This window comes from Dermacentor variabilis, chromosome 3, assembly GCF_050947875.1.
Source record: "Dermacentor variabilis isolate Ectoservices chromosome 3, ASM5094787v1, whole genome shotgun sequence".
In the NCBI taxonomy this organism is placed as follows: Eukaryota; Metazoa; Arthropoda; class Arachnida; order Ixodida; family Ixodidae; genus Dermacentor; species Dermacentor variabilis.
In genome coordinates, this window is record NC_134570.1 from 206,330,388 (window position 1) to 206,358,264 (window position 27,877).

General features: G+C 47.4%; 2 protein-coding genes across 3 annotated transcripts in view; one reads left to right on the plus strand and one right to left on the minus strand.

Moving 5' to 3' along the window:
- Nucleotides 1-892, plus strand: part of LOC142576606 (urease accessory protein UreD-like) — a 91,680-nt gene extending 90,788 nt beyond the window's left edge. For both annotated transcript variants that reach the window (XR_012826883.1, XM_075686808.1), the window contains one exon: nt 778-892. The gene's annotated coding sequence lies outside the window, so the exon portion shown is untranslated. The remainder of the gene's footprint in view (nt 1-777) is intronic.
- Nucleotides 831-27,780, minus strand: LOC142576607 (uncharacterized). Its single transcript, XM_075686809.1, has 4 exons — nt 27,557-27,780; nt 23,214-23,582; nt 2,021-2,189; nt 831-919 (listed from the first exon to the last, which is right to left on the minus strand). Exons 1-3 carry the CDS (start codon nt 27,686-27,688, stop codon nt 2,085-2,087), a joined length of 606 nt encoding a protein of 201 aa, XP_075542924.1. The 5' UTR covers nt 27,689-27,780; the 3' UTR covers nt 831-919; nt 2,021-2,084.
- Nucleotides 27,781-27,877: the final 97 nt, after the last annotated feature.

Below are 27,877 nucleotides of genomic sequence, written 5' to 3' on the forward strand. Positions count from 1 at the left end.
TTTATTTTGTCTAATAATTTGGGAAGGAAAACCGAGAAGGTAGATATGGTAATTTAAAAAAAAAGCTGTCCGGTCTGAAAGAGGCACCGTGTTGTGGAAAGAGGAAAGGCGGCAGGAATGCAAAAGGCGTGTAATAGGTTCACGCACGCGGACATTGCCACGTACTCGAATACATTAGCTCAGTGCAGCAATGCGCAAAAAACCTAAATGTGCCTTCTATTGCTTAAAGGACCACCAAGTGGTTAGGCCGATTCTCGGGCACTGTTTGAGTGGACAGTCGACGATCCTGTGCACATCCCAGTCCATGGCGCACAGGGATTTTCGCTGCAGGTCAAATCGAGGGCAGCCGCAGAACGTCGCCAGGGTTCTCATCGTAGCCGCTGACACCCAACACATCACTATGAGTCAAGCCAATATGTTTTGAATGTGCTTTGCTTAAATCCATATTTAGCCAGAGCCGACACAAAATACGCGCTTGATGCCTCTAGGTTAATAATAACTGCGCTGCGAAGGACGCCTTAGTGCAGTGCAGAAAATTAAGGAAAAGGTTCGACCCCTTGTGGTTCTTATTTTTTTAAATGTGTAGAAGAATCGAAGCCAACCCCTGTGCCTGTTCGTGTGCTGATTTTATTGAAATGCGGTCGAGGTGGTCGCGTTCGGAACACGCTGCCTCGCGGTTAGCAGCGCAACGCTGCTGACGGGTCATCGCGATACGCGGTGAAAGGAGAACATGATGGTGGCTGGAATGTTTTGGTTTAATAATGCTTCATGTCGCAGGGCAGCGCCGTACAACGCCGTGTTGAACGTCGGCCGCCGGGCTTCCATGCGGAGAAGTTGGATGGGTGCCGGCGGATGGTGGTGGCCGGCCTCTCGGTGCAGCAACGAAGTGGAGCGGTACAAAAAGCGGTCGCAAGAATCGCTGAAAAGAGGCGACAGTTGCACGCACCGCCTTTAGCAACAACAATAAAAAAAACACAAAACAAACAAACAAATAAGTGAATAAATAAGTAAATACATAAATAAAGAAACGCTGAGATGGGTCAAGTGTGCAAAATAGAGGACTGAGGCCTGTTTCTCGTGCAGGCCGATATTTTTCAAGTCCGAAGGAGTGCATCACACTAAGTTCACTTGTGTCGTGATTAAGTTCGACACTAAACGCAGGTGGAAAAGCATGGTAGAATTCCAAATTTCACACAATAATTTTTCAGGAGCATTCGTTTAGTGACTAAAGAGGTGGAGGAATATACCTAAACGTCTGCGTGTTATATCTTGCATGCTTTCACGTAACAACGTTTCCCAAAGAAACATTTCGAATTTCGAACAGCAGCAGTTCAGCACTATTTTAGGTAATGCTTGACAGCCTCTGAAAAATGTTATACGAGATGGATGTTAAGAAAACAGCGCAGAGGTCTGTAATTTGCCATTTTGCGCCATACGAAAGTATTGAAAGTGGAAGTTTCCTAGCAGAGAAAATGAAGCTTCATCATCGCCTAACGTTGAATAATCTCAATGTTAACGACTGTGGAAAATAGTTTTCGGAGCCGCCTTTATATTCACCCACCCTTTTTATACACGCATCCACTGATTCATTCGTCAAAGCCAAAATACTCTGACGATGACAAATAACGTACAATATGAAATAACCAGATCCTAACCATATAATAACAATATTCTGAAGCGCATCATGGCAGTCTGTGCGTGTTTTAAGAATTTGACCAATCTGCACACCGTGCACAAGTCGAAATTTCCCGCTGTATAGAGTTTCTTTTTTTCTTTACATTATTCGACAGCTTTCTCTTTTCCGGCTGACTATCTTCAATTCGGCTCGCCACTGAAGTTGAGCGCCCATTCACCGAGACAGCTCAGTGACTGCCTCCTCCTCTCTTTCCGTCTTCAACGATGGCGAAGGAGAAGCTTGTCAGGATTTAGCGCGGCTTTGCAGACTCTCTTACGCTATAGCTATTGATCGCTGCTCTATAATGACGCCCAGAAAACGGCAGCACCGCCTGCGTCCACCCACCAGCGGAGGGTATGTACAGCCGAGGCGGCGGCCCCGCAATGCCGCCCCGGCACTCGGCCGTGTCCTACGATGTGGCCACCTGGTCCGCAGGGGGCGCCCCGGTCGTGGTCGTCGTCGTCGTCCCTTCCGGTGCCGCCGTCGAGCTGCCTCCCGAGTCAGTCGTGGATCCCTGTCAATCAATCAATCAATCAATCAATCAATCAATCAATCAATCAATCAATCAATCAATCAATCAATCAATCAATCAATCAATCAATCAATCAATCAATCAATGAAATTTTATCAGATTGGTCTATTACGATTGGAAAACTAGTAAGAAGGATGAAAGTAACAGAATTGACCGGAATACAGCACATGCCCGTGGGCCCAAGTAATTGACGCCCCAAAGCTTGTTTCAGCCCACCCGCTGCTGGAACAGTCACTGCGTGTGGACTGTGACAACTTACTTTTCACCTCCTCGGTCACCACTCCGACTCTCTGCCGAGGAATCACTGGAACACGCGTCCATCTAATTTTTAAGCGAAGCGGCTCGCTTCTCTGCAACGCGCTGCTTTCTTGCACCGGCTATGATGAACGCTTTCGAGTTCGTTCTTTTCCCTGACGCGAGTACTGTTTCTCTCCGTGCACATTTCTCGCTTCATTAGTCTGCGACCTTTGTCCTGGTGCCCCGATTACCCTCGCTCCCTCTCGAAGAGCGAGTACTCGCTTCCACTGATCTCGCGATCTTGACCGCTTGCCTTAGTATGACCTCGTCCACATTGCTGGAGAGGTCAGACGCGCGTTGTGGTCCGGCTTCATGTGTGCGTCAACATAGAAATTCCGCTCCGTATGGCACCTTTTCACAAGATGTATAAGGCATACCTATAAATTTGACTTAAGCGGCAACTCACCGGCCAAACCTAATTAAATCAAGTTCAAGCTTACAACCGACAGGTTCACCATTCATTTACGTTACTAATACATTAACAAGTACACATAGCGCCAACAGACAAGGACACAGGCAAGCCTCGGACAGGGCAGATTTGTGTTTACTTCTTAGAGATGGTGTCGTTCCTACGTACCCTTATTGTCATCTTAGCGAAAGCTGAAATTATAAAGCGAATACTAAGATTTAAACGATACGCACCATAACCAAGCTCAAGGGCAACGCCTCCGGTCCAGAACGAAGGCGCATGGTCTTTGCTATACGCGCAGCTAACAAAGCCTAAACAATGTCTAATCAAATCAAACACGTATGGCAATGTTAGCGTTAAATTTTCTGGCCGCTGTTTGGGTGAGGTAGGAAAAAAAACAATAAGTTTCGAAAATATTGTGTGCAGCGAAAAATCGCAAATAAGGCAAATGGCAGGGGGCCGTTGCCGGCCACGGCCCTTTACTTCTTTTGCGATGGGCGGCGCACCGGCTGCACCGCTGGGGTGTCGGAGGCACGAGGCGCAAGTTCGGAAAGGGCTCCTGCGAGGAGCAGTTCCGCTAGTTAGCAGCGGCAGAAAATGAACACGATCACGTTATAGCTTTATTACACGTTCTTGTAAATGTCACCCATGCGAAAAAGGGCTCGCTCTTTTAGTTTCTTTATTGAGTGAGTGAGTGAGTGAGTGAAAACTTTTGAGTCTTTCAAGAGTTTCGCGGTTACGAGGTCTCCGTCGTCTTCATCTTCTTGGCGCTGGCGACTTGAGACTTCTCTTCAGCAAGGGTGGGCCCCTATTCCAAGGCTCCACTGAGTCGCGCTGCATCGCTTGCGTGCTGCACTAGGGCCCTTTGGGCTGTGAGCTCGCTGCTGGTGAGCCGATTCTCCCATTGCTCCGCACTCGGGTGTTCGTGTTTGTGGAATGCTTGAAAAAAAATGGTGAACCAGTGAACGGAGGCTCAGTCTGGAGTGGGCGAGTGGAGTGCTTCAGGCTCAGATGTGCATAGAATACGAGGACTGAGTAAAAAATAACCAACATGAATGAAAAATGAGTTTAATGCGTTCGCAAACACAATGCCTGCGAGGTATTGCACAGGAGCCGGCCTGACAGTATCGCTCGCTACAACCCTCGGCATGACGGGGACGCCGCTTAGCTCAAGTGGGGCCTAGAAGACGCCGGCGCTGGAAGATTGCCCGCTGTTCCTTTCTCTCTGTCGTGTGCAAATTATAGATCCCCTGGCGGTCAAAATTAATCCAGAGTCCTTCACTACGGTGTTCCTCAAAATAATAAAATCGCGGTGTTGGCAGGTAAAGCCACGAAATTCAAATTTTTCCGAGTCTATTTCTGGTAATAAATCGGAAATAACTTTTCCTGTTTGCGTCCTTCTTATTCAACAATATCTATTGCGCACAGGACGTCTTAATGTAATCCGAGATGTGCCTGTCTGGAGAAATTAGTCTGAATTGGCGCATTCAGACATATGCCAGCGCAGCCATCCAGGACATAGAGTTTTCCCCCAAAAAATCATCGAGGATAACTGTGGCGCTAGTGTGCACGGGAGCGGCAGGCACGAGTGTGACTGCTTGCTTGCTTTCTTCATATATTATGGCGCGTACCCACAACGGCAGATTTGGAAAGAAGGCGGCGGTTAAACGGGTTGGGGGAGAGGAAACTTGAGAGAAAATGTTTATGTCAGGGTGAAGTTGGTGGCCAGTATGCGTAGATTCACCGTAACTTTGTCCTTATTGCTTCAAACCTATTTGTGAATTTAGCAATTGTTGGTCATGAAAACATATTCACTTGTGAATGCGATGATTCGCAGTGACTATGCATGTGCTCGGGGTCTTATTGCCCTCTGAATTGAGAAAATCAAGGCTGCTTAGAAATGTGGGGCATTAAAGGTAGATGAAGAGCAGTAAACAAAGCCACAGAACTTCTGAAGCCACGGGCGTAAAAACCAGACAAATCCACGCAGTGCTAACCACCACTCGCAATGCCAGAGTGGCTCCCTCCAGTAATTTGAGTAGGAAGCCCTACTCTGGAAGAGTTGACTGTGGGGCTAGTTCGGTTTCCGTAATTGAACGGGTGACTTAGCGCAATAACAACCGCAGACACAAGAAAGGTGGACAAAGACAAGCGCTACTTACAACCAAAGCGCTTGTCTTTGCTCATCTTTCTCCTGTCTGTGTTTGTTTTTATTGCGCTAAGTCACCCGTCCAATTACGAAGCTCTACGGTCCAGGCAAAGAGACCTCTCGAAGAAATCCTGCTCGTATTGCGAACACTCTCCGTCTTCTGGAAGCATCGCGGGCGCCGCACTTGTGCGTCCACGCACTGCTCTCGCAACGAGAACGCAGTTACCCGGTTATGGTCTCGTTGAGGCACCGGTTCGCGTGGTCGGCAAGATCGGAGCATTGACCCGAAATCGAGTCTAACTGTGCCGACCGGGTTGGCCTTCTTGCCGTGGTTACGCCAGTGAAGTGCGTTCCAGTTTGGTAATGGCGGCCGCGCGATTCCATTGTCTGCGCTTGCCGAATGCTGTGCGGCCCTAATGATGCGCCCGTGCAGCCGCTGCCGTCGCTGCGCCGCTTGCAGTGCGCTTTACTGTGGCCCGTGTGACTCGACAGAGCGCAGTTGCCGAGGCCGTTCACTCCTGGGTGCCAAGCAAAGAGTGTTCGACTCCTGCGTGCGGCGAACTCGTTCAGCTGGGCGGTGGTTTTCCGGCGGGGACGCGCACTTTTCTTTAAATCTGCACTCTATACTCGTGGTTGGCGATTCAATAAAGAAGCGATTATTCATCAAGTCATTTCAAAATTGTCCAAGAGCACGAGAAGCTAGTTAGCGAGATCTGTGGCCTAATAATTTAGTTTCCATTGGACAAACTGTGAAAACTTCATATGTTCCAACTATTTAGGGAAATGCAAAACGATGTCTTGCGTTTTGCAACACACTGAGTTAATGTGGACATTGTTCTTTCTGGCCGTTCTACATGTTATGATTTCCAATATTGAGCCTGTACCAAACCGTGGATTTTTCCATGAATATGATTGTTGAACTTGCCAGTTGGACAAAATTTCCGACGTCCGCCTTTTTTTATCTTTGCTTTTATTCAGCTTATATGTGCATCTCAGTTGGGAGGGCTGAACCACAACTAAATCAAGGAAAGAAATATTCTCGTACCAATTGGGATGTTAGTTAAAAAGCTAATAGCTTGAAAGACAATTGTTTCTACGCCGGTTTCTTGGTGACTTTGTTGCTGCACAACTAAAATTTTCATTTTACTTCATATCGGTTCGCCAGTTTCTATTTTTGACCACGGATATAACTGACGCAAAGGTGTAGGTGCATCTGTAAGAGCTGTGTCTACTGAATTCGCGGATAATTCTGAAACCTACAGGTATTCATATGGATGCTTATTCCGAAAGCATATCGTAAGTCAGAGCCATGATTTTGCTGTAAGCGGCCCCTTATTGTCGTTATGTTCTTATGAAGGCAGATATTGGCTTCCGTGCTTCGTGATCTCAAATTTCTGAGAAATCATTTAACAGTCCTTGCAAAATTTACATGGTAAGATTTAACTACTCGCGCTCCCGTGCTGTGAAGAAGTCATATTGCTAGAACACGGTGAGTATTCCTAGCCAAGTACTTGCAGGATTTTACATGCGAGGGTTTTGGAATTTATTCTGAGGTGCCCGAATAGGCTTATATTTTAAGCTTCGTGGTACACTCTAAATTCTCTAAGAATTCGCCATTCAATGAAAGTTTTCCCACCTTGCGAATTTAAGCAAAATTTAAGCGCCGCTGACTTGCCATACACTGTTCGTTTGGTTTAGGTTAATTTAACTCATTTGCGAGTTTATTACATAATTTTAAAGTAAGTAAATGACAAAATATTGCTACTCTTAGACCCTTGAGTCAATTAGCCTAAGTTGTAAACAGAAAAATTTGAGGGACACAAAGTTTCGAGAAAGTCTATTGGCTCCCTCAACAGCGACAGCCAGAACAACTTGGCCATAATTTTGAGTGATACGAGCACGTGGCTACGGCAACCTAGTGCGCGAATCACGGCTTCTAACGTGTGTCTCTAATATTAAACGGAGGCCTTTGTGCCATTTTGGTTGCTAGAGTATCGCGCTGCAATAAACCACTGGTGATTACAGGTGACACTTGCAGGTGAATGTTTCCTGGCTAGCCTGCCGTCGGAAGTGCGTGTCCACTGTGTATACGCTTGAACATTAACGCAGAGTGCTTTGCTTTTTCTTCTCGCGTCACCTCTAGCGCTTGGCTGCAGCATGGTGGCCTGTTGCAGGCGCGGCGCCATCGGTGTGGCACGACTGTCATAAGCGCTGCCGAAAGCGCATGCGCAGAACACAATAGTATTAATATAAACGGGAGCGGCTCAGAGTTCGAGCAGAAGTGCAATTCACCCGTGAGATAAGGACTAAATTTTAAGGCATTTTTCCTCTCTCTCTCTCTCTCTCTCTCTCTCTTGTATGCGGGTATGGATGTGTCTGCTATACGTAGAATACCACTATATATTCCCTAAAAAATGTAGATTCGGTACCACTATAGAAGATGACTATCCTCTCCCACTCTAAGAGCACGTCAGGTCTCGTCCTCGCACGCGGAACTGCCGCGCGACGGGCAGCGCGAGGCACTTTGTGTGCATTCGCGGGCTTGTTTCATGCTCGAAAAAAAAAAACACTTTTATGTAGCACGTCTTTTGGGCTCATGTACAATTTTCCCATTGACACTTTTCATCTAATTATATTATTTGAGAAGCTGATTATCTAATTAGGCGGAATGAAATATATAATCTGATTATCTCCAAGCGACGTGAAACAACATTAAATTGGTTCTGTCCAACTACGTGGAATTTGCTTATTTTTATAGTTTCGCTCAAGTTACGTGTGATGCCCGGTATATATTATACCGGCTGTTTCAGCGAACACTTTGAAAAAAGATTTAAAGTTTGCCTGCAGCAGATAGCACAATTTTAGTTCATAGTGTGGTCTACTCGAAGTGGCGGACATTAGTTGCACAACAAATTGAAATGCATAATCCGCTAATTAACAAAAATTACTAATTATGTTTAATTACCATATGGCCCATATTGCACGACAGAGAAAAGGATGTATAGAAAGGCAGGGAGGTTAACCAGAGGTAGTTCGGGTTGGCTATCCTGCACGGGGGAAGGTTGAAGGGGGATAAAGAGAGAAAGAGAGCTGGAGGGGTGAAGGAGAGAAATAGAGAGGAGCACTAAGAAACCACGTACAATACAGAGCGGTAGGGGGCGGCGTTCTTACAGTCTATCGTGAAGCCCCACAAACCGCAGGAATCTTAACGACGAGAAAGCGAGTAAGGCCTTTAGCGTGGATGTGCTGTGGAAGCACTGACCTAAAACTTTGTGTTCTGATAGTGGACGATTGTCCAACTGGTCCAGTACTCTGCACAGCACTTTTCTCTGGGCACAATATCGCGGGTAGACACAGATAATATGTGCGAGTGTCTCATCGATGTGGCACGTGGCGCACGTGGGGCTGTTGGCCATTCCAATTACGAAAGCATACGAGTTCGTAAATGCAACGCGTAACCACAGACGGTACAGCATGGTCTGCTCACGCCGCGGTAACCCAGGCGGTACGTGCATCCGTATGTCCGGATACAACAAACGCAAACGACACATGGTGAAAACGTACGAGTCCCACAGAGGCAAAGTACATTCACGGGACATCAGTCGCAACCAAGCCGCAGCGTCTGTTCGCGAAAGCGCAATCATGACACACTGATTACTTTCATGCGCAGATCGGGCGATTTCATCGGCGTGGTCATTTCCGCTGAGGCTGCAATGTCCTGGAAGCCATTGAAAGATTATGTTGTTTTCCGTGTCATGGCTGCGATGATACGTGTGTTGAATTTCTGAGGCCAGTTGTTCATTGGGTCCGTGGCGCATTGGGCTTTGCATGCACTGAAGGGCTGCCTTGGAGTCATTAAAGATTGTCCATTGTTGCGGGGGTTCCTGATTAATGAAATCAAGTGCAGCTTGGAGTGCTGCAAGTTCAGCACCCGTCGATGTGGTCACACATGAAGTTTTTAATTTAGTTTCTTCAGATTTTGCCAGGATGATGACTGCAGCAGCTGAGCTGTTGAGTTTTACCGAACCATCTGTGTAGACAAGTTGCCGGAATCTGTGCACATTGTGAATGTGTTCCAAAGTTGCTTGTTTCAAAAATTGCAACGGCGCTCCAGCTTTCTTTCTGATTCCTGTAATTGTCAATTGCACTTGCGGTCGGCGCAGAAACCACAATGGGTCTGATAATCGTGTAGCAGGCGTAAATTCTGGTGGCAAGTAGGACTGATGTCTTAAAACACTTTTGGCAAAAGTTGAATGCCGCCTGTTTGCTGACAAGCAAGCAAGATGGTGTGAAGGAATTCGAGTCAGGTGTCGGATGTGCGCTCTCAGGACATCTTTATCTATAAAGACTGTCTAAGGAGTGTCTCCAGCAATGGCCACTGTTCGGAATCGATGACGTAGTTTCGGGGAGACCGAGACAAGTTCTGAGTGCTTGTGCTTGCACACTCTGAAGTTTGCGGATATTTGTAGTGCAAGTATTTCCTAGTACAGGTAAGCTGTACCACAGGAAGCCCAAAACAATGCTTTGTAAAGTTGCAACATTGATGGTACTGTAGCGCCTTAGGACTTCCGGCCGAGAAATGCAAGGTCCACGATGGCGGCCAAACGCTTTGTCATGTACGAGACGTGAGGGCTCCAAGACAAGCCCCTATGCATGATGACGCCAAGAAAGCAGTGCGTTCTTCTGTGTCGTAAAGTTTGGTCATTATTACGCAAAGCATACGGGAGCATACGGGGGCATCGCTTTGCGAGTAAAAGCAACGAGCGCACATTTCTCAGGGGAAAGCTCCAGGCCTTGCCTTCTTAGGTATGTTGACACGGCCACTGAAGTCTTCTGAAGTAGTGCGCGGACTTGCACATGTGTCACTCCTCAAGCCCATATGCAAATGTCGTCTGCATATATGGAGAGCTGAACGATTTGCAGTAAGAAATCGGCGACATAAACGAGCACCAGGTTGAACAAGGTCAGGCTGAGTACTCCGCCTTGCGGTACACTACGACTGGTATAGCTCGGTGGCGTTGGTCCGTCTTCAATCAAAATAAAGAAAGATCTTCCATTCAAATAGCTGCGTGTCCAGCGAAAGGCGTGTCCACCAATCCCTACAGCTTCTAAGGCGTACAGAATCGCATAATGATGGACATCGCCGTACGCACCTTTAACATCAAGGAATAAGACCTCAGATGTTTCGCCTCAGATGTTTCTTGTGCTGTACATACGTTACAAGGTCAAAAACGCTATCTATTGAGGAGCGTCCGCATCGAAAGCCAGCCATTACCTCTGGATAGATGTTCGGATATTCCAAGTACCATTCTAACCACGTAACGATCATTCTCTCCATTACCTTGCCGACACAGCTAGCCAGTGCTATCGGACGGTCAGATAACAAATCCAGTGGAGACTCGCCAGGCTTGAGGAGTGGAAGAAGCCGACTGGGTTTGCACGTGGTAGGGACCAGGCCGTCACGCCATGATGCGTTGTATAGGCCAGGAAGCCCATATTGCAATTTACAAATTATAGCCGCGGTGTTCGCAAGGCCGATCGACGTGGAACAAATTTTCAAGATGACACCACTTTCTAGATATTAACTCTCCAACTCTGCAGAAAAATGCACTCTCGTTCCGCTAAATTTCTTATCAAAACTTTGTTTCATGCATTGAAGCACAAAAGTAACTGGAGCACCAATGCATTTCTGCGCAAAGTTCGGGAAGTAATATCTCGAAACTGGTGTCATCCTCAGAATCCATTCCAAGTAGATCCACCTTGCGAACTCCACGGCTAGAATATGTAAATTGCAATATGAGCCATAAGGTAATTAGTTAAGAACTTAATTATGGAGTGTTTGTTAATTAGCAGATTATGCATTTCAATTTGTTGCGCAAGTAATGTCGGCCACTTCGAGTAGACCAGCTATTGAACTAAAATTGTGCTACCTTCCGCAGGCAACCTTTAAAAAATTTGAGAGTGTTTGCTGAAGCACGTGGTATAAATTTAACTTCCTTTCCAAAAATACACCGAGTTGTGAGTCAGCGCTTGTGTGTTACCTTCGGCGTGTGTCTCGTTTCTTGTGTGCACGCTGCCGTTTCATGAGTAGCTACCGACTAGTCCAACTTTCAGTACTTTCGTCATTCCGCTACACTTGGCAGAAACTGAAGGCTCTCAAAATTTTTGTGACGGTTTTCTTTGCTCACAAACGGTGATCGTCATGCGCACGACTTGAAAGCACGGAGGGCCCAAGGAAGGAAACACGCGCATAATTAGACGGCGCTTATTGTTAGGGAATAATGCGAGCCCCAAATGGTGCAACTCTTTCTTAGACTGTGATAGTGTAGGCCGGTCCTGTTACTCTGTCATGTATGCGCAATGCGTTTCACTGACGAACTTTATGACAACGCGGTGTCCGTCTCGAAAAAAAAGTCGTAATTGCGAGTAACCGCGAGCCGACTTCCAAGCTTTGCTCTCCTTGCCTTCACGCATCCACAACTTTTCCACAAAAGGAGAAGAGGCTCTTGACTCCACCTATGAAATGCGTGCATACGATTCGCAACTATCCCGTTCTTAAGTAACGCTATAAAGCATTACCACCAGAATAAAAAAAAGACGAGAAATGTGAATGAAAGCCCTCTTCCTCTCCCGGTTCGCGTGTTTTGCAGTTTTGTCACACTTACATGCGCTATAGTACTGCTCTAACGTGTATCAGGTTAACTTTAGGCAATCAGTAGAACAAAAACATTATTGTACTCGGGTAATTTAGCTATTGCTACACCACTGCTTAATTGCATGCCATCAGATTCGCTCGGATGGCTCCAATCGTTACAGCTTCCCTCACTGGCGCTGCCCCGTGCTCTACCCGCTTGGCGAAGGTGCCGTAAAACAGTGCAACTAAGGATCATGAAACCATGATATGAATCTTCGTTAGGTCATGATATTCCTATTAGTTATGCACCTTGCAGTTTACATCGGCAACAGGCTGCTAGTGTACGTATAGAACGTATTTCCTTGCAGGTAGGTTAACAGCAGTTTTTGGGCGGTTCTTTAGTTATTCCACTGAGGCGCACTGTGGTCGAGATTGATTTATAAATAAATAAATAAATAAATAAAGAAAAATAAATAAATAAAACAAAATGTCCACGAACCAATAAAGAAATCCTAGCCGAATAAAGGTGCAAGACGGTGTTCTAAGGTCCATGTGGATCTGGTATGGAGCTAAATAAGCAGTCCGCTTTCTTTTTCTTTTTTTTTGCACTGCCAGATGATATGGAGGACTGCACTTTCTTGCTTTGCTCCACAACGGAGACCGGGCGGCGGATTCGAGCCAAGAGAGAACGCCGACTCGCTATGACATTTGTGCGATTGCAGGTGCGACTCTCGGCCCTTAAAGCTGTCACATACACGCCGAAGCCCGAAGGCACCGTTTTCTGACCACCTTCTCCTAGCGGACAGTAAAAAAAAAAAGTATCAAAAATCGCGGGAACAAGGCGACAGTAACCGATTAGGGGACAGGTATTCGGTGTCAGTTGCTTTCACCGAAGCGATGTCCCGCAGAGCGGAGGAAGGCCCACGAGGGGGGTGGGGTTGCATGCGGTGCGGCGTTCGACGCGGCAGAGCAAGACGCCCGCGTGTTTGTTTTTCCTGCTCGACACGGGGAACTGGTTTCCTATCGGGCACGCCGGCCCCTGCCATCGGCAGCCGCCGCCGCTGCCAATCTCGGCTCGCTCGAAATAGGCGCGGGCCCGTTTTCCGCGTGCGCCGCCTCGACGACGACGCGGGCCGCGCGGTCGAGGAAGACGGGCCTTTGTGATGCGCCTGTCGCGAGAATTACGCGCGCTGCGAGGCACGCGCCCAGCCGCTGGGAGCAGCGCGCGCCGCCGCTTCGCATATCGTTCTGCCGGCCGCTCACTCACGGGGAATCCCCGCGAGTGCTTGCTTTCTGGCCCCCAAGAGCTTCGATTGGGCGCTTCTTTGTTCGCGCTTGCACCGAAACCAATATTTGCTCGCAGGCGCTGAAAACGTCCGAGGCATGCGACTGCCGTGTCGTTGAACCGTTTTGACCCACGAGACCTCTTCCTGGTCTTTCGAGGAATGCGCACAAGGTCTTGCCTCTTGTGGTGGCCCGAGCTCAAGAAGGGTTGGAGAGACGGTGCCACTCTCCGAAGGCGGCACCTGTACAGTTGCCAGCTGTATGAAGGTAGCCAATTAAAAACTGGCACAGAGCATCTAAAAACTACTAACTTTCGTGAAGTGGTGAACAAAATAAACTGGGTTAGTAAGCATTTTATGGCATATATCCTGCACTGCGACTTTCCTGTAAAGGCTAGATACTTTATTACTGGGAAGAAGATGTTAGTGCGAAAGATTTCCGCGCTGGGGATCACATTCCAATTACCGGTGACTACATCTGAATTTCGTGGCATAGCGTATAGCCAGGAAGGGGGGGGGGGGGCAGGTGGTGCAGAGACATTCTGAACGGGCTGTCGCGCTACGACTACAGAAAACTAACGAAACTGGACCATGCCTATGACAGTGAAAATGACAGCACAGCCGCAGGCATGCAACAAATGCCGTTTTCGTTGGTGCTATAGACCCTATATAGACCTTTAGGCTTGTATTACTTTTGGTAAATGCTGTAGTACTTAAGCGATGGGGTGGGCGAACAGAAACACGCGTGGTGATATATTTTTTGCTCGAAATATTACTGCACATTCCGTAGCATGACCAGGAGCCGTGGCTGAGCACGAGGTGGTCAGTGAGGTGTCTGGCTGGCTCATTCCGATGGAAGCGCCTCCGTGTGCAGGCTGCCCTTTATAGATCTCCAAGCGGTTGCAATTAGTACGAAGCTCTCAAACAGCGCCGTTTCTTACTGCCCGCGAGTTGCTGTGGAAACTTGGGTAGCATAATTTGGTCCGATTTTTAAAGCGTAATCAGTCGTGCATAACGACTACGTACGTGGAGAACAAAGAGAGGATAACAAAGTTTGCGAGCTTCGACTTGCAGTACTCATACGGCCGGCGAAACCTAGCAGGCTAGAAATACGTTCTGATTGGGCGTGACACCTCGTAACACACTGAGATTTTAAAGTGCATAATGTCTCGAATGCGCATTACATTTTAGTCATACCACGCTACGCTTCAGGGATAACCGTTGAAAGATTGCTGTGTGGTCTCCGCACTTACTATACTTATATCGTTACGCGAATGAAGGAGCAATTACTCTGAAGACTATTTAGAAGCTCCACTGACATGAACAGACCTTCAGGAGGCCATCCTGGAGTGGGCTGAGAGGATAGAGGAGGCCTACTTCAAGTAGTTCCTGCCCCCACCCTCTATTCCGTTGCCCCCTTCCCTTTAAAGAGGGATAAAGTTTTTCATCATCATCATCATTGGAGCGCTGACCATTGTAGCTGGCAGTTTAAGCAAGAGTGAGTTCGTCATTGCCTTCCTCAGGGCGATCGTGCACGCCTTTCAGGCGAAGCACGTAGAATGCGCAGCACCGAAACCACGGCGTGTAACAAGAACCAGCACCATGCTGATGGATGTGTATATGCGTGCAACAATGTTGGCGAAAGCTTTTAGCACAATAGAAAGCGGGCGAAGCTTCCACTGCCTCGGTTGGCGTGAACACCACGTGTGCGACGCACGCACCGTTACGAGTCAGCCTTGTGCGTGCTGACAACGCCGATGGCCTTGTAATTTGCGCATGGGGTGAGGTGGGACGCTTGCGTGCGGTATGTATTGTGCACATTCTGATTATACGTACAGCTTGGCCCGCGCTTTTACCAGAAATGTCGGGCTATGTTTGTTCTACGGCATCTTTGATACCTTCAACTCTTCAATCTTTTACGTCATTGGCGGTTAGTATTCTCACATTTCTTACAGTATAATCGACAAATGACACTAGTTAGATTTGTCGAGAATAATGATATTGAACACCTGTCCGGTGCACAGTGCCTTCGGAAATCTCGGCAAAGGTTGCAGATTGGTAAAGGTTGGTAGCTGGCTCTTGCCTGCAATGCTGCATTGATACTAAATTTTCGCACTTTTGCACCTATCAACACGTATGCTATATGTATGTTCGGAAATATGAAACTTTATTTGTTAATAAACGGAAAATCAGACATCCACCCAATCGTACCAATTGCTACAATGGAAACCAACACGGGTTCCTCAAAAGAAAAGCCTCGCAGTTGAAGAAAAATTCGTCCTGGTCCGGGACTCGAACCCGGCCCACCGCCTTTCCGGGGCAGCCGCTCTACGATCTGATTTTCATTTATTAATTACTTCTCTTCTCCTTGTGGGTTTCTGCAGAGCTATTACTTTAAACTTTTACGTGTATTTGAGCGAGAAAATGGCTTGGAAAATGGAGTAGCGGAAGACGACAAATGTGAGCGCTGTCCTGCGACAATTATGAGCATTGGACCGCATTTCTCTCCTGTTACGTGTTAGCACAGAGAAGCAAACACAAATGCACAACCTACTATTTCACGAATAGGAAGATGGGTAACTGGAGCAACCCACTATGCTTGCCCTGTGGCCATGGTATCTTTGTAGTATAGCGAGATTCTTAAAGGGTGTGAAACATTTTCAAACGCGAAATATGATCTTTGCGATCACGTAACAAATATTGTGAGAACAGAGCGCGCAAAATTTCAGAAGCACTCGCATGGGGTCGCTCGCCCTCTTTCTCATGTTTATTTAAGCATAATTCCCAACGAATTTGGCGTTGACATATGTGAAAGATGATAGAGTTTTCTTTTGTTAATTATGCGCAGTTATAAATTTTGTTTTCACAACAACAAGCATTACAGTCAGCAGCCAGCATTTGCGTTTTTCTTAATTTTTGAGTCCCGACTGCTATTCGCAGAAATTTTCTACACACCGGCCCAAACGCATCTGCGACGCAAGCAACCAAATCAGTCATGTTGCGTTATTACGCAAAAAATATCATACGCGTAAGACTAAGCTTTAGCTACGACAATTGCTGGTACATATCATAATCCTATCGAATAACCATGTCATCGCATTCGATTTTTTTTCCGTTATAGGGAAGAGCCCGCGTGATTAATGATTTTCTGCGGAGTTTGTTGGTGCCCCTGCCTGCAGCAAACCTTAAAATTCATCACGTGTCATTGCGCGGCAATATACGGGGAGTATAAAAATTCAGTGCACGCCTTATGTTTCTTGGAAATATAGAAGAAGTTATGCACGACTTTACGTTGAATGAGTATTATTTTTGTTGTCTAAAAACACCAGACTTCTTCTTTCACGGTAGCTTTAACAAACAACAGCAGGCAGTGACGACACTGGCACCTTCCAAAATAAGGCATTTGCACACGGGTTTCCGCGCATAATTGATTTGATATTGCGCGATCTGCTGTCTAAGGCTGTGCATAGGAACAAATTCGTCGAGCGAAACAGCTAACGGCACCGAAATAAACGGGAATGTACCACGAGCATAAATTGAAATTAGAGTAAAAATAGCCAACTAGAGCGCGTGTTACACGTATTTACATAGAAGTTGGACGTCTAATCACCCAGTAACCGGTTTACAAACATGGACTCAATCCCAAGTGTACGTCTGGCTGTCTGAATTAATGTATTGTAACAAATAAATATGAGACTGGAAAGGGAACAACGCATTGTTGTAATTTCGGCATCGCCCGCGTTTAGGTTTTTGCTAATACTACAAATGGCAAATGACGTCTAATCTCTAAAATTTCAGCGCAGTTTCTCCGGAAATCCTCATTCCAATATCCCACCCTCTCTGTCCTACACCTGGGAGAGATGCTCAGCGCATGAGTTGTGCCCATCACCGTGACCAGTGCAGGTGGACCAAATAAAGTAGGTTAACGGGTTCAGTCAATGGCAACACATGCGCAGAGCTTGTACTCTGGCAGCCACGACTCTGACTGGGAATCATAATAAAAAAAATCGGTACGTTTGCGCTAAGTTGCGGGAAAATCTGGCAAATGTGGACATATCTACGAAGGCTTGAAGGTTAGCTTTGTTCCCTGTGCAAAATGTTGCTGTCTTTACTGAAATGAAAACACACCTGTATAAATAATTACAAATCTAAAATGGTCACGGACGTTCAGCACGCCCTTTGTGCGCAAGCAACATAGCACAATAACAATAATCTAAGTGCTTGGCTAAACTACATATTTAGTGTGTCCCTTTACCGTCATCGCGAACACTTGACAAATCGCAAACATCAAAGAGGCGTTCCCGCCGCGCTTGTTGTCAGCATTCAATCTGAGTTGGTTAGTGTATGCACCTTTGTTACCAGCGTTTGCTGTCGCATGAACAAAAAGTAAATAGAAATTACCGCTTCACTCGAAGTGCTAAGCAGTTACAGCTCTAGTTTCTGCAGTTTCTTGAGAACCGCGATTTGCGAACATACACACTTCTTCTTCATCTTCTTGCTTTAAAGCGTTAATTATGGTGTTTGACGTGTCAGAACCAGGACATGATTATGAGCCGCGCTGTAATAGAAGACTCTTGAATAATTTGAACCCTGCGGGATTCTTTAACGTGCGTATGAATATAAGCACGCGAGTGTTGCTGCAACACGGCCTCGAGAAAATACGGCCGTGATCAAACCCGTGACCTCGAGCTTAGGAACGAAACGCCATTGCCTCAAAGGTACAGCGGCGAGTTCCTTCTTGGCCGTTGCGCCCGTGTAGCTACACACGTCGCAAATGTGCCCACGCTTTTTAGAGATGTGTCTATAGGATGCACAGACTGCGATGACTAATTATCACTGACGAGTGAGGCGCTCGAATCTCGTGAACAGTGGTCGTTTTGCATTTCTGAACACTTACGCGATCTGTGGGCTCTGAACGAGGGTGCTGGGCGATGATGACCGTAGAGAAATTCGAGCGATTCGAGAGCGCAAGTCAGCCGCCGCAAGAGCTACGCCGCGACATGCGACACGCCTGTACGAAGGTCTGCGGTGGGTCTGCATCTATTGGTTTGACGATAAGTGCGGATTACCCGGTCATGAGAAACTTACGGATATGCACGAGTGAGGATATTGTTTCGGAAGGGAAGACAGAGCAGCGAGACGAGGACAGACTGCATAAGCGCAGTGCTCACCTTGCTGCTCTTTATTCTCTGCAGACTGCGAGCAACACCAAGTACATCGCGCACTGCCACGATGAGGATATTAGATAGCTTTATTATAGGTGCCCTAAAACTTTGGGACCTGGAAGACCTTTGCGGGTGTTAGCGTTGGGGCACGCAGGAATGAAGAGTTGTAGAATAAGGCTTTGCGTTTGTGGATAGTGTTTAGCGCTTGCAGCGCCGCTAGGGCATCAAAGAAAAGCTATTATAAATATTAAAGTAAAATGTCCCATCTTATAAGAAGAGTTATTTAGACTTAAGTATTCGTGTTTATTTACTAGTCGGTGGTTATTCTATCAGCTGCTAGCACTTTGTTGCGTTTAGTTTTGAGTAACCTACTATACGTGCCTTCAACAGCCAGGTTAAGCTGGTTAGGCCTACGAGCCACGAAATCGGCAATAGACTTCAAAATCAGTGTCGTCTAATTAATCAATCTTCATTACACACGTTAGTTGAGAGAAAGCGATAACAGCAGTTCCTTCTCCTACTTTACGAACTTCCCACGTCACCACGAATCGAGCCCAGTTTGGTGCTAGATTAGAGCGTCGCTTCGATGGGTGCCGCCGTGTTTCTTGGCGCTAAGTTTCTGGGGCAGCTTGTGGGGCCCCCGCTAAATCAGTGAAATACCACGCCCGAAGCGAAACCCTAACGCAGTTCGCGTGTCGCGCATGCGCAATGACTTTGACGCTATTTCTTTGGGAACCCAAAATGTTTGCGGCCCCTATTCTAAAACTCTCTATTGTTACTCTAAACGCATACCGCTTGTGCGGACGTTCGCCTGTGGGCTGCACATAGTTGCACGGGACACGGCTGCACGGGACATAAACGGTCCACTAAAGGCACTTATGTTGATTGCTGAAGAACTTCAGGTAGTCTTAGCTTGCTCATGTTATTTTGGGACCTTTGTTCAGCACGGAGTCCTTGTTCTATTTGCGTCTTGCGCACCACATTGTAGTACACGTAAAGTTCTTTTCTTCTTTTTTTACAGCGAGGTTGTTAGCCTCTAGTTGGGCAGGATTTTTAGTGGTGTGCTCATCTAAAAAGCTGCTGCTCGAAAAGAGGTTTGCGTTTGAGTTTTCGCGCAACAGAATTATGTTTTCTCGAAATTACAATGTGATGCTATCATGTATGCAGGTAATGTGTAAGTCGTACTTTACAAATTTTATGACGTATTTTACTTTGAGAAATTCAATTATTTCAATAACGCACTTGCGCTAAGCAGAGGCCCTACAAGAATCAGGATGTATGCTATGATAACGGTACCGCCACCTAACGGTAGCCGCCAGTCATTCGGACCTCTAATGTCAGCTGGAAAAGGGCATTGTCTTTCAGTTTCCGCGTAACAGATACATGTTTTCTCATTTGTTCGAATAACATGATAGCTTTGGAGTATCATGTCTGTAGTGTGTGCGTAAGTCGTACTTCCCGCATTACCTGACGCAATTTACTCCGATACATTAATTTATTTCAATAAGGAACTTTCGCTTGGGGGGCGGCCTATATAGTAGAATCAGGATGTATGACGCACTTCCGCACACGTGCGTGCGCGCGTGACGTATGTCGCATGTGGTGGTGTCGGTGGTTGTGTAGCGTCCATCGGGGTGGTGGTACTTGACTAACGTCTGCACCAGCTTCGCTGTACATCCGCTTTCATAGTGTGGAATGGCAAGAGCGTTTCTCTTTCCTTTTTCAGCTTCACGTGATATAACAAGTGCTTACAGTGGTGCCATGCTTTGTTTATAGGGCGCTTAAATTTATCGCAGCATCAACATGCGTTATATCAACCGTGTTTAAATGCAGTCCTGCGGGGAAAGCCGCGCGTATGCACGTTATGGTGATGAGTAAAAGGACGAGTTTCGGTTTAGGCCACTTTCGCGCCCTGTTGAACAAAGGTCGTATATACTAGCACTTACTGATTAAGGAAAGCTATTCGCTGTTGCGGGTGGGAACTTGATGCGCAGTCACCACACTACGCTTTCCTGCCCATGGTTCACTGACCTAAACAGTAGGCGAAAGCTTGAGTAGTATAAGGAGAAAAGAAACGCCGAGAAATTAGTCATTAATTGTGACAGCATAGAGCATGTAGCAATAAAAGGATCTACGTATCAAATTTTCTGTTGGTACGCGGCTTCAGTACTCTTCTTTCTTTTTGGGCGGGGAAGGCAGAGGGGGGCAGAAACTATCTAACACGCGAGTGCGAGAAAGTGAAAGGGCTCTTTCATAATAAAAAAATAAATCTGATATTCCGTTGTTTTTATCATTACACTCGACCTTAGAGTCTTGTAATAGTATGGCATTATTGTTTCGTACCGTATTCTTCTTAAAATATGCACCCAATTTCTTCTGGGTCAAATTTTCTCAAATGCACGGCGCTTGCGTGAAACTTCACTGATATAAGATACGCCCAAACACTTCTTCAATTAATCACACGGCATCCTTCTTAGATTGTCTTCGTTGTCCTCGGATACTTTCTTACAGGACATGCTCACGCAGAATTTGGACCTGTTGACACGATCCCGCGAAAATTGCTGCATGATCTGTCCATGAGCCTCCACCGCGTTTTCTCTCGTCATGATGTCTACTCAACGATAACATGGAAGAGCTCTGCCACCGTATGGGCTTTCTCGTAGCTGTTGCAGTGATGAGATGGCCTGGACGTTCGCTGTATGCGCTGTCCTGTTCTGGAGCACACTGAGTTGCCTGAGCGATTGATGATTAAAATAATGCCGCAGACGGTCATGCCACATTCCTTGTCCTATAAAGTCGCTTAATCGACATCGCTCTAAATTTGCGTTTTTTTTTTCAAAACGGTTCATCTGATCTTCCTGTCATTAGTTCGTTGGTGCAAAGAATTGCAGGTGGACGCACGGTTCAATGTTATCACTTGCCTGTCTCCCTGATCACATCAATTTGGCGTTGGATGTCAAGTTTTGAGCTAAGAGCTCTTCCTCCACGAATAAAAAAATATGCTTGTATTGTGTCGACCTTGGAACGTTTACATGTTTGAAGGTCAATAACGTATTGACTGACAGCAAACCCTTTACGATTATTTAATATTTACTCCTCGCGCAGACACGCGGAAGTCGTGCCGAGGCTATTACAGACGACGTCATGTCAACACTTCCGCATTAAACCGGTCTTTTTAACTTCAAGGAACACGCGGAAAATGACGAACTTCGAGCACGCAATGGAGTGCAGAAAAAACAAAACAAAACAGAAAGATTGCGCGAGGGCTGCGTTGGCTTTGCCAGAACGAGAAAGCCGGAAGCGATGGAAGTCCTTCATCTTTATGGGCCTGAGTTAAATAAACAGCGTCCAAGTGACGGCAGTTCGCAGCTATTCAAGATAATGGTGCATATAAGTGCCTCTTACGCCATAAAAATGCACCGGAAATCTTCATCTTTCCAGAACTGTCTGACAGGTATCGCGGCGTCCATCGATGGAGCGCATATCGACGCCGGCAGGGGCCACTTGGTGCTCTCTGAGAGGTGTTGCGCGTTGCCCTTGTCCAAAAGCTCAATCGCGTAATTGAAAGCTGAGCAAATTTTTGGAAAAGTTACATCATAACAAATGACTAGATAAGGCTTGTAGGGTGTAATGTAGGCATTTTTATTTTCTCCAATGCTGTCAATAAAGCGAAACACTTTTGCGGTGAAGACCTCTTCTTTAGGGTGTTTGGTTGTTTACGAATGGATCAAAACGCGAGTGGAACGAGTCTTCACATCGATGAGTGCGGTAGTCATGCTTATGTCTTTTGTGTAGGAAACCAAGCGCTGGCCGCATAGAAGAAAACGATAGCACTGTGTAAAATGCTGAACAATCGCCAAGAATAAATATTTTAGTGCCTTAATGAATATGGTAGAAACTACAGCTGCCTCAGTTTACGAGTATGACATCAAGTATGCGCACGAATCAGGGAAGCTACCAGGATAAGGCTATGAGGCGAATGTTTGGTGAGAACCCTGTTCAACGAAAAAAAGAAATATTAAAAATGCACTCTGCACGATACGATCTTTGGACCTGGGGTGTTTAGTCTTCATAGCGCTGACGGCCGAACCCCTTAAGTCTTGTATTCGTATCCCGCATAGTGCTCTTTAAATCCCTTTTTTTTCGCCGAACTGTTTGACTAACGTTACTGAGATACACGGCATATAAACAAAGGATATCAGAACATAAGAACTAAATGGCCAAAGTACACACTTTCTTGAAAAACACGAATTCCTGCAGTGCAGATCACGCGAACCACCAAATGGAAGGTACCCTAAGGGCTTCTGTCATCGATGAAGAGAAAGGCCGTTGATGCCATGTTTTTTGAAAATCCATACTGAAAAAGTATCACCATGAACGATAGACTTCGGATGACTCACTTGGAACTTGGTGTTTTATGCGAGTTTGCACTTTGCTCGGTCTCTCGAATCGTTCCTGCGTGGAACCTCTGTAAAACACCGGGCACGAGGCCGTAATCGTTGGGGGACGATTTAGAGGAGCTTCGGCACCTTGAGAGCCTCTGCCGATGACCGTCCAAAGCAGCCCATGGAGCTTCGAAGCGCTACCTTCAACTCGTTACGTCAAATCCCGGCCTTGTAAGAGCTCCGATCAGATTGGCACCGGAGCAAATATTTATCAATTAAGTATCGCGTTTTGCGAGCACGTTAGGATACAGCGTCCACGCCGTAAGAAATTGCTTGCTGGTGCTGATAAGCGAACATACTTTCGTAACCCGAACCGTGATAAATAATGCGATCTGTGGCGTAGAAAAGCACGAGCGCTTGAGGACAATCCGTTTTAGGACTTGGTGCCCCCTGCCCACTCTTTCCCAATTAAAAGAAAGCAAAAGGAAGATGAATGAGAAAGAAAGCGGAAACAAAAACGTCCTGTTTCTATGAGCATTGCGCGCCAGACTGTGTCGTATCGCACGAGAGAGATGAGAGTGTACGGTGCGCGTCCCTCTCCTTGGTGCCATATTTATAGAAGCACCGTCACGCGTGATGCTTCGTGATCTGCCGTGCAAGCGTGTTGGGCGGAGTCCTGCTCACCTGCGTGCTGTCCTGGCTGCTGTCTGCGGGCACCACGTGCGAGTTGATGTAGTAGTACTCGGGCGCGCGGCGGCACGGCAGGGCTTCGTGAGCGTAGGCGCACGTCAGGCTCAGCTGGTTGAACACGGTGTCGTTGGGGCACAGGTAGGCGGCGTGCAGCACGAACTGGTTGTTCTCCGGGTCGGCGAACGGCTCGCAGTAGTGGAACAGCGAGCAGTTGCCCGGGTCCCCGTAGTAGCCGAAAATGCGCCCCTCGCACGAGAAGCCCGTCTCGGCTCCGCCGCTGCCGCCGGTGCTGTTGACTTCGGTGGTCACCACTGGAGTCGCCACTGCCGTCACGTTCACGCTGTCCGTAGAGGCAGGCTGCGGCTGCATAGAATAACGATTCGTTATTTACACCGTTCACAGAAAAAGGATAATACGTGTGCACTCTCTGCTGCCACACTTGCTCAACGATTTGCTGCGCCATTTTATAGACGCGTATTTTTGTCAGACCCCGTGGTGCGTGGCCGTGAGTGAGTGAAAGGTTGGTGACTCGATGGTTAAAGCCTTTGATACAGCAGGCTTCACAAAAACATTTTGTACGAGCATTACGACAGGCGAGTTTTGCGACTCCTGTGAATACTTTTATGCGAAGCATATTACTAGAGCTCAACCCAGCTCCTCAGGCGCGGCGGTGTCGCCTTCAATGACCTTTAGTGACCCCGCGCCATACCATGTGACACCGTGACGTCACGACAGAGGAGAAACGGGGCTCCAACTCGCGCCGTCGCTCGCGGCGTTGCGGCGGTATATAAGCAGCTGCGCTTGTTTCTAGGTGGCTTTGGCTCAACTCTTGCAAGATGGGCTGGGTGGGAATCGAACCAGGGTCTCCGGAGTGTGAGACAGAGACGCTACCACTGAGCCACGAGTACGATGCTTCAAAGCGGTACAAAAGCGCCTCTAGTGAATGCGGTGTTGCCTTAGAAACGAGCTGTTTCTAAGGCTCAGGCGTGCGTCGCTTGCTCAGGCGCACATTTCGTTGCCGCGCCGAACGCTGCGTTGCTCGACGCTCACCGCGTCCAATGCGGGGCGCGTAGTCGCTGCGCCGTAGCCCATTGTCTTACGCCCCTTGGCGGGTCGACGGGAACGCTGTGGCGTTCCACTCCTGAAGGCGAAGCAGAGTAACGCATGAGTTGTTTCTTTGTCTAGCCGAACCAAATATAGCCAAGCAACAGCAGTTCACCAGGCTAAACAGTGGTTCAACAACTAAAATAAAGGCTAGTATGCTTCGCATCCTGGGCTTAACCTTAGCTAAGCCACAGCCATTTTTTCCACAAGCGGGTTGCCTTTTATCTTGGCCTGACTCATTTAAATGTATTTATACTTGTTTGCAAAGTAGGCGCTGCGTCGGCCGAAAGAATTCTCACGAAGGCTCGCACATAGCCGGAGCCGAGGCCGAGGAAAACGCTGTGGGCGCTTTCTAACTTCGCTGGTGTAACCTCTACAGAATCGTGGGCACTGTTCTTCGATGCATGTTGTGAGTGCTCTCAATGTCATAGAACTCCTGTTAGAGGGCTTGGATGCATTCTTTGTGACCTGCGATTTCATGTCAGCTAACGTTTCCTCCTTGTGTAGTCTTATCGAGTCATTGCACAAGCTTGGCGAAGTCCCACTGTATATAAACGTGAATGCGAGGAGGTCACCCATAATTTTTTCCCCACGTACCGACCATCGTCGGTGTAATTTTATCTTTTTGTCCGCAGCAAGCATGCGCGCGCACGTTACTGATAACTGTTGGCTACGTTTCAACTCGTTTGCAGCACGTACAGCTTTCCATATATTCGTAACCATCGACGGCACCAACCAGCGAATCCCAAAGCGTAAAGCACTTATTCACTTGACGTGGGCGCATGCTCCTGAACAGCGTACGTGAAGTCAATCGTGGGGCAAGGATTTGCTTTGTACATTCACACACTGCTCGCTACAGATTTGTACTCTGAGCTCCTGCAATCTAAATTTGTTGAAGCATTAAGTAACTAGCAAGAAAATCGCTAGATACATTTGCACCTTCTATGCAACGCCTACATTGTAATACTAAAATAATGTTGATTGCGAGCGTAGTAGACTTTTGCATCCCGTCCATGCTGGTATGCAGCCGCCATAGTCGGCATTCAAACGTAAAACTTCGCGCCACGCAAATTATTCGCGTAACCACCAAGTCAATTAAATTAAAACAAGTCAGGATGCTATTGCTTACACGGCCTTAACCCTACGGAGCGCTATCGCTTTGCCCTGCAGTTGTTGGCGTGATAGAGAAATACACGCTGACACGATAGCGAACGACGGAGAGTGCTTGTTCGAGGAGAAACGCAGCGTTGCAGTGTTTGACGTACGACTTCGTAAATGTGCCATTTATGGACAGGCGCTGAACACAGCACAGTCTAGTCTGCTACAGCTACCTGTCCAACAGCAGTAATGATCCTTTAAATTTCGAACAAGAGTCAGACGTTGAAGCATTGCAGTATCAATTAATGTGACTTTCAGTCATAGTTGAAAACAGGCTATAGCTAATGTGCATTTTAGAGACTCTTTGAAGAATACAATTGTAAAAGGACGGCACCATACCATATTTATGATAGGGTAATAAATGCGCATTGAATCTATGGAAGTTTTTTGCGTGCGTGCGCTGAATTTCGCAGAAGATTTCACCTTGTGTTCACATACTAATAACAGTATTTTTATTTTTTTTTAACAGGAAAATTTTAACTTGACCGCCCGACTGGAAAATTTGGTCTGATTTTGCTGTAGAAATGCTAACGGTGGCTTGTTGAGTTAATCTCGTACGTCTTCTGATCGACCTTTCAGTGGGTTAGTGACACGCACGAGTTGTGCGCGCACAAGTTTCAACATGATGCGGCGTATTTTACCAAACAGCTTCATGAGAATGTGAAGTAGAAAGATTACGTGACGTGTAATAACGTATCTCTCTCTCTCTCACCTTTCTCTCGTGGTTTTCTACGCCCAACTCAGGCACCCGAAACGTTACGGACCATAGTCCTTATATAGTTCATTATCTGTGAGACTCTTCGATGAATCAAAGGCTGATGAGCCACTTTCGGGATTCCTACTCACAAAGTAAGGTGCAATAAAGGGCTTGCCCCCAAAAGCAGAAGATTTATGACGAAAGGCAAATGTATGCTGCCATGACCACGATTTACACATGCACGAAAAAAAAGAAAAGAAAAGAGGAACAGTTGCAGAGTTACGCTGCGACCACCACGCATTATGTTTTGAGAGTAAGAAAAAACAGTTGTTTCGTGGAGGGAGCAGTTGAGAAGACTATATATGCTGCTATTAAAACCTATCCGATTGCAACACAAAGCGAATTATACCTTCAGGCACTTAATAAGGCGACATTCCTGATAGTCTGACCTGGCCTTTTCCACGAACGACAATACTGCCGCACGAATGGAGAAACGGCTGCGCTTATCACTAATAGCAATTCTGTCCACCGAGCTGTGCTACTCCTCAGAAAAATCTGAGGCGTTTATATCTTTGATGTCATAATATCAAACAACGTTCCAGTGACCTCGGATGTAAAACGCAATTCTATATATGTTTCCTCAAACAAATAATAGAAAGTGGCTACTCAAGGATAAAGCCACGAGCCTCGCAACATCACGGTGGTATAAATAAACCCTGACGGTCCAAAGGAGCACGCTGCCAAATTCTTCGCTTCTCCGTTCATCGATGCTATAACGATCACCTGGGGGAAAAGGAGCCCGTGCTGGAGACATCTCGGCCTGAGACGTCAATCATCCCGAAGGCTGCGACCCCAAAACACTCGAATGACGGTGCACAGGAGAGGCGACATGCGCGATCTTCGGCGTGCTCCGAACCGAGGCGGCCCTTCTGGACGCCCATCGATCAGCGCTCATTGTTTCCGGGCCTCTGGGACCGGGCGACAGATGATTCGAGAAAGTGTCCGGTGTGCCGAGTCCACTTTTTTCTGACGTCGAGAAGAGGAGCTTCTAAATGCGGTCACCACGCACTATCGTCGGCGCGTACAGATGCAAATAAATCCACAATAGACACAGTGAAAAAACAACAACAAAGAAACAAGCAAAGGCAGCCCTGGAGGCCGCGAAATGTGGCTCTTCGGCGGAGCGCAACGCGCCGGAGCATTCTCGCTCGAGTCCCGGCGGTCGAAAGCTCCGGCAACGCGTGTTCACAAAGGCCGGCGAGCGAGCGTTTGGCGCCGTTAGGCTCCGTTGTGTGCGCGCACCGGGCGCTGGCTTTTACAAAGCACCGCTGAAGAAGAGTTCGGGTCGTGGTCTAAGGAAACGTGGACGGGCACTCACCGTGGTCGGGGCTGCCCGTGCGGCAGAGACCATGAGCACGAGGACGAGCATCGTGCAAGCGGCGCACTGACCCCGATGGGTGCCAGTGACCCCGGCTGGCCGGCGGCTTCCCGGGAGGCTGGTGCTCGGCATAGCTGCCTCTCACGCGCGGTCGGAGCTGCTGCTGCTGCTGCGGGTAGCGTGTCCGCCAGAGACGCGCGACCGCCCGCCGAGACAGGCTTCTTATAGCGCGCCGACCACGTGACCGAGGAGCCCTTTCTCCGCGCCGAGGCAGCACACTAACCTACTTCGGCCTATAAGCAGGGAAGGGGACGCTGGCGG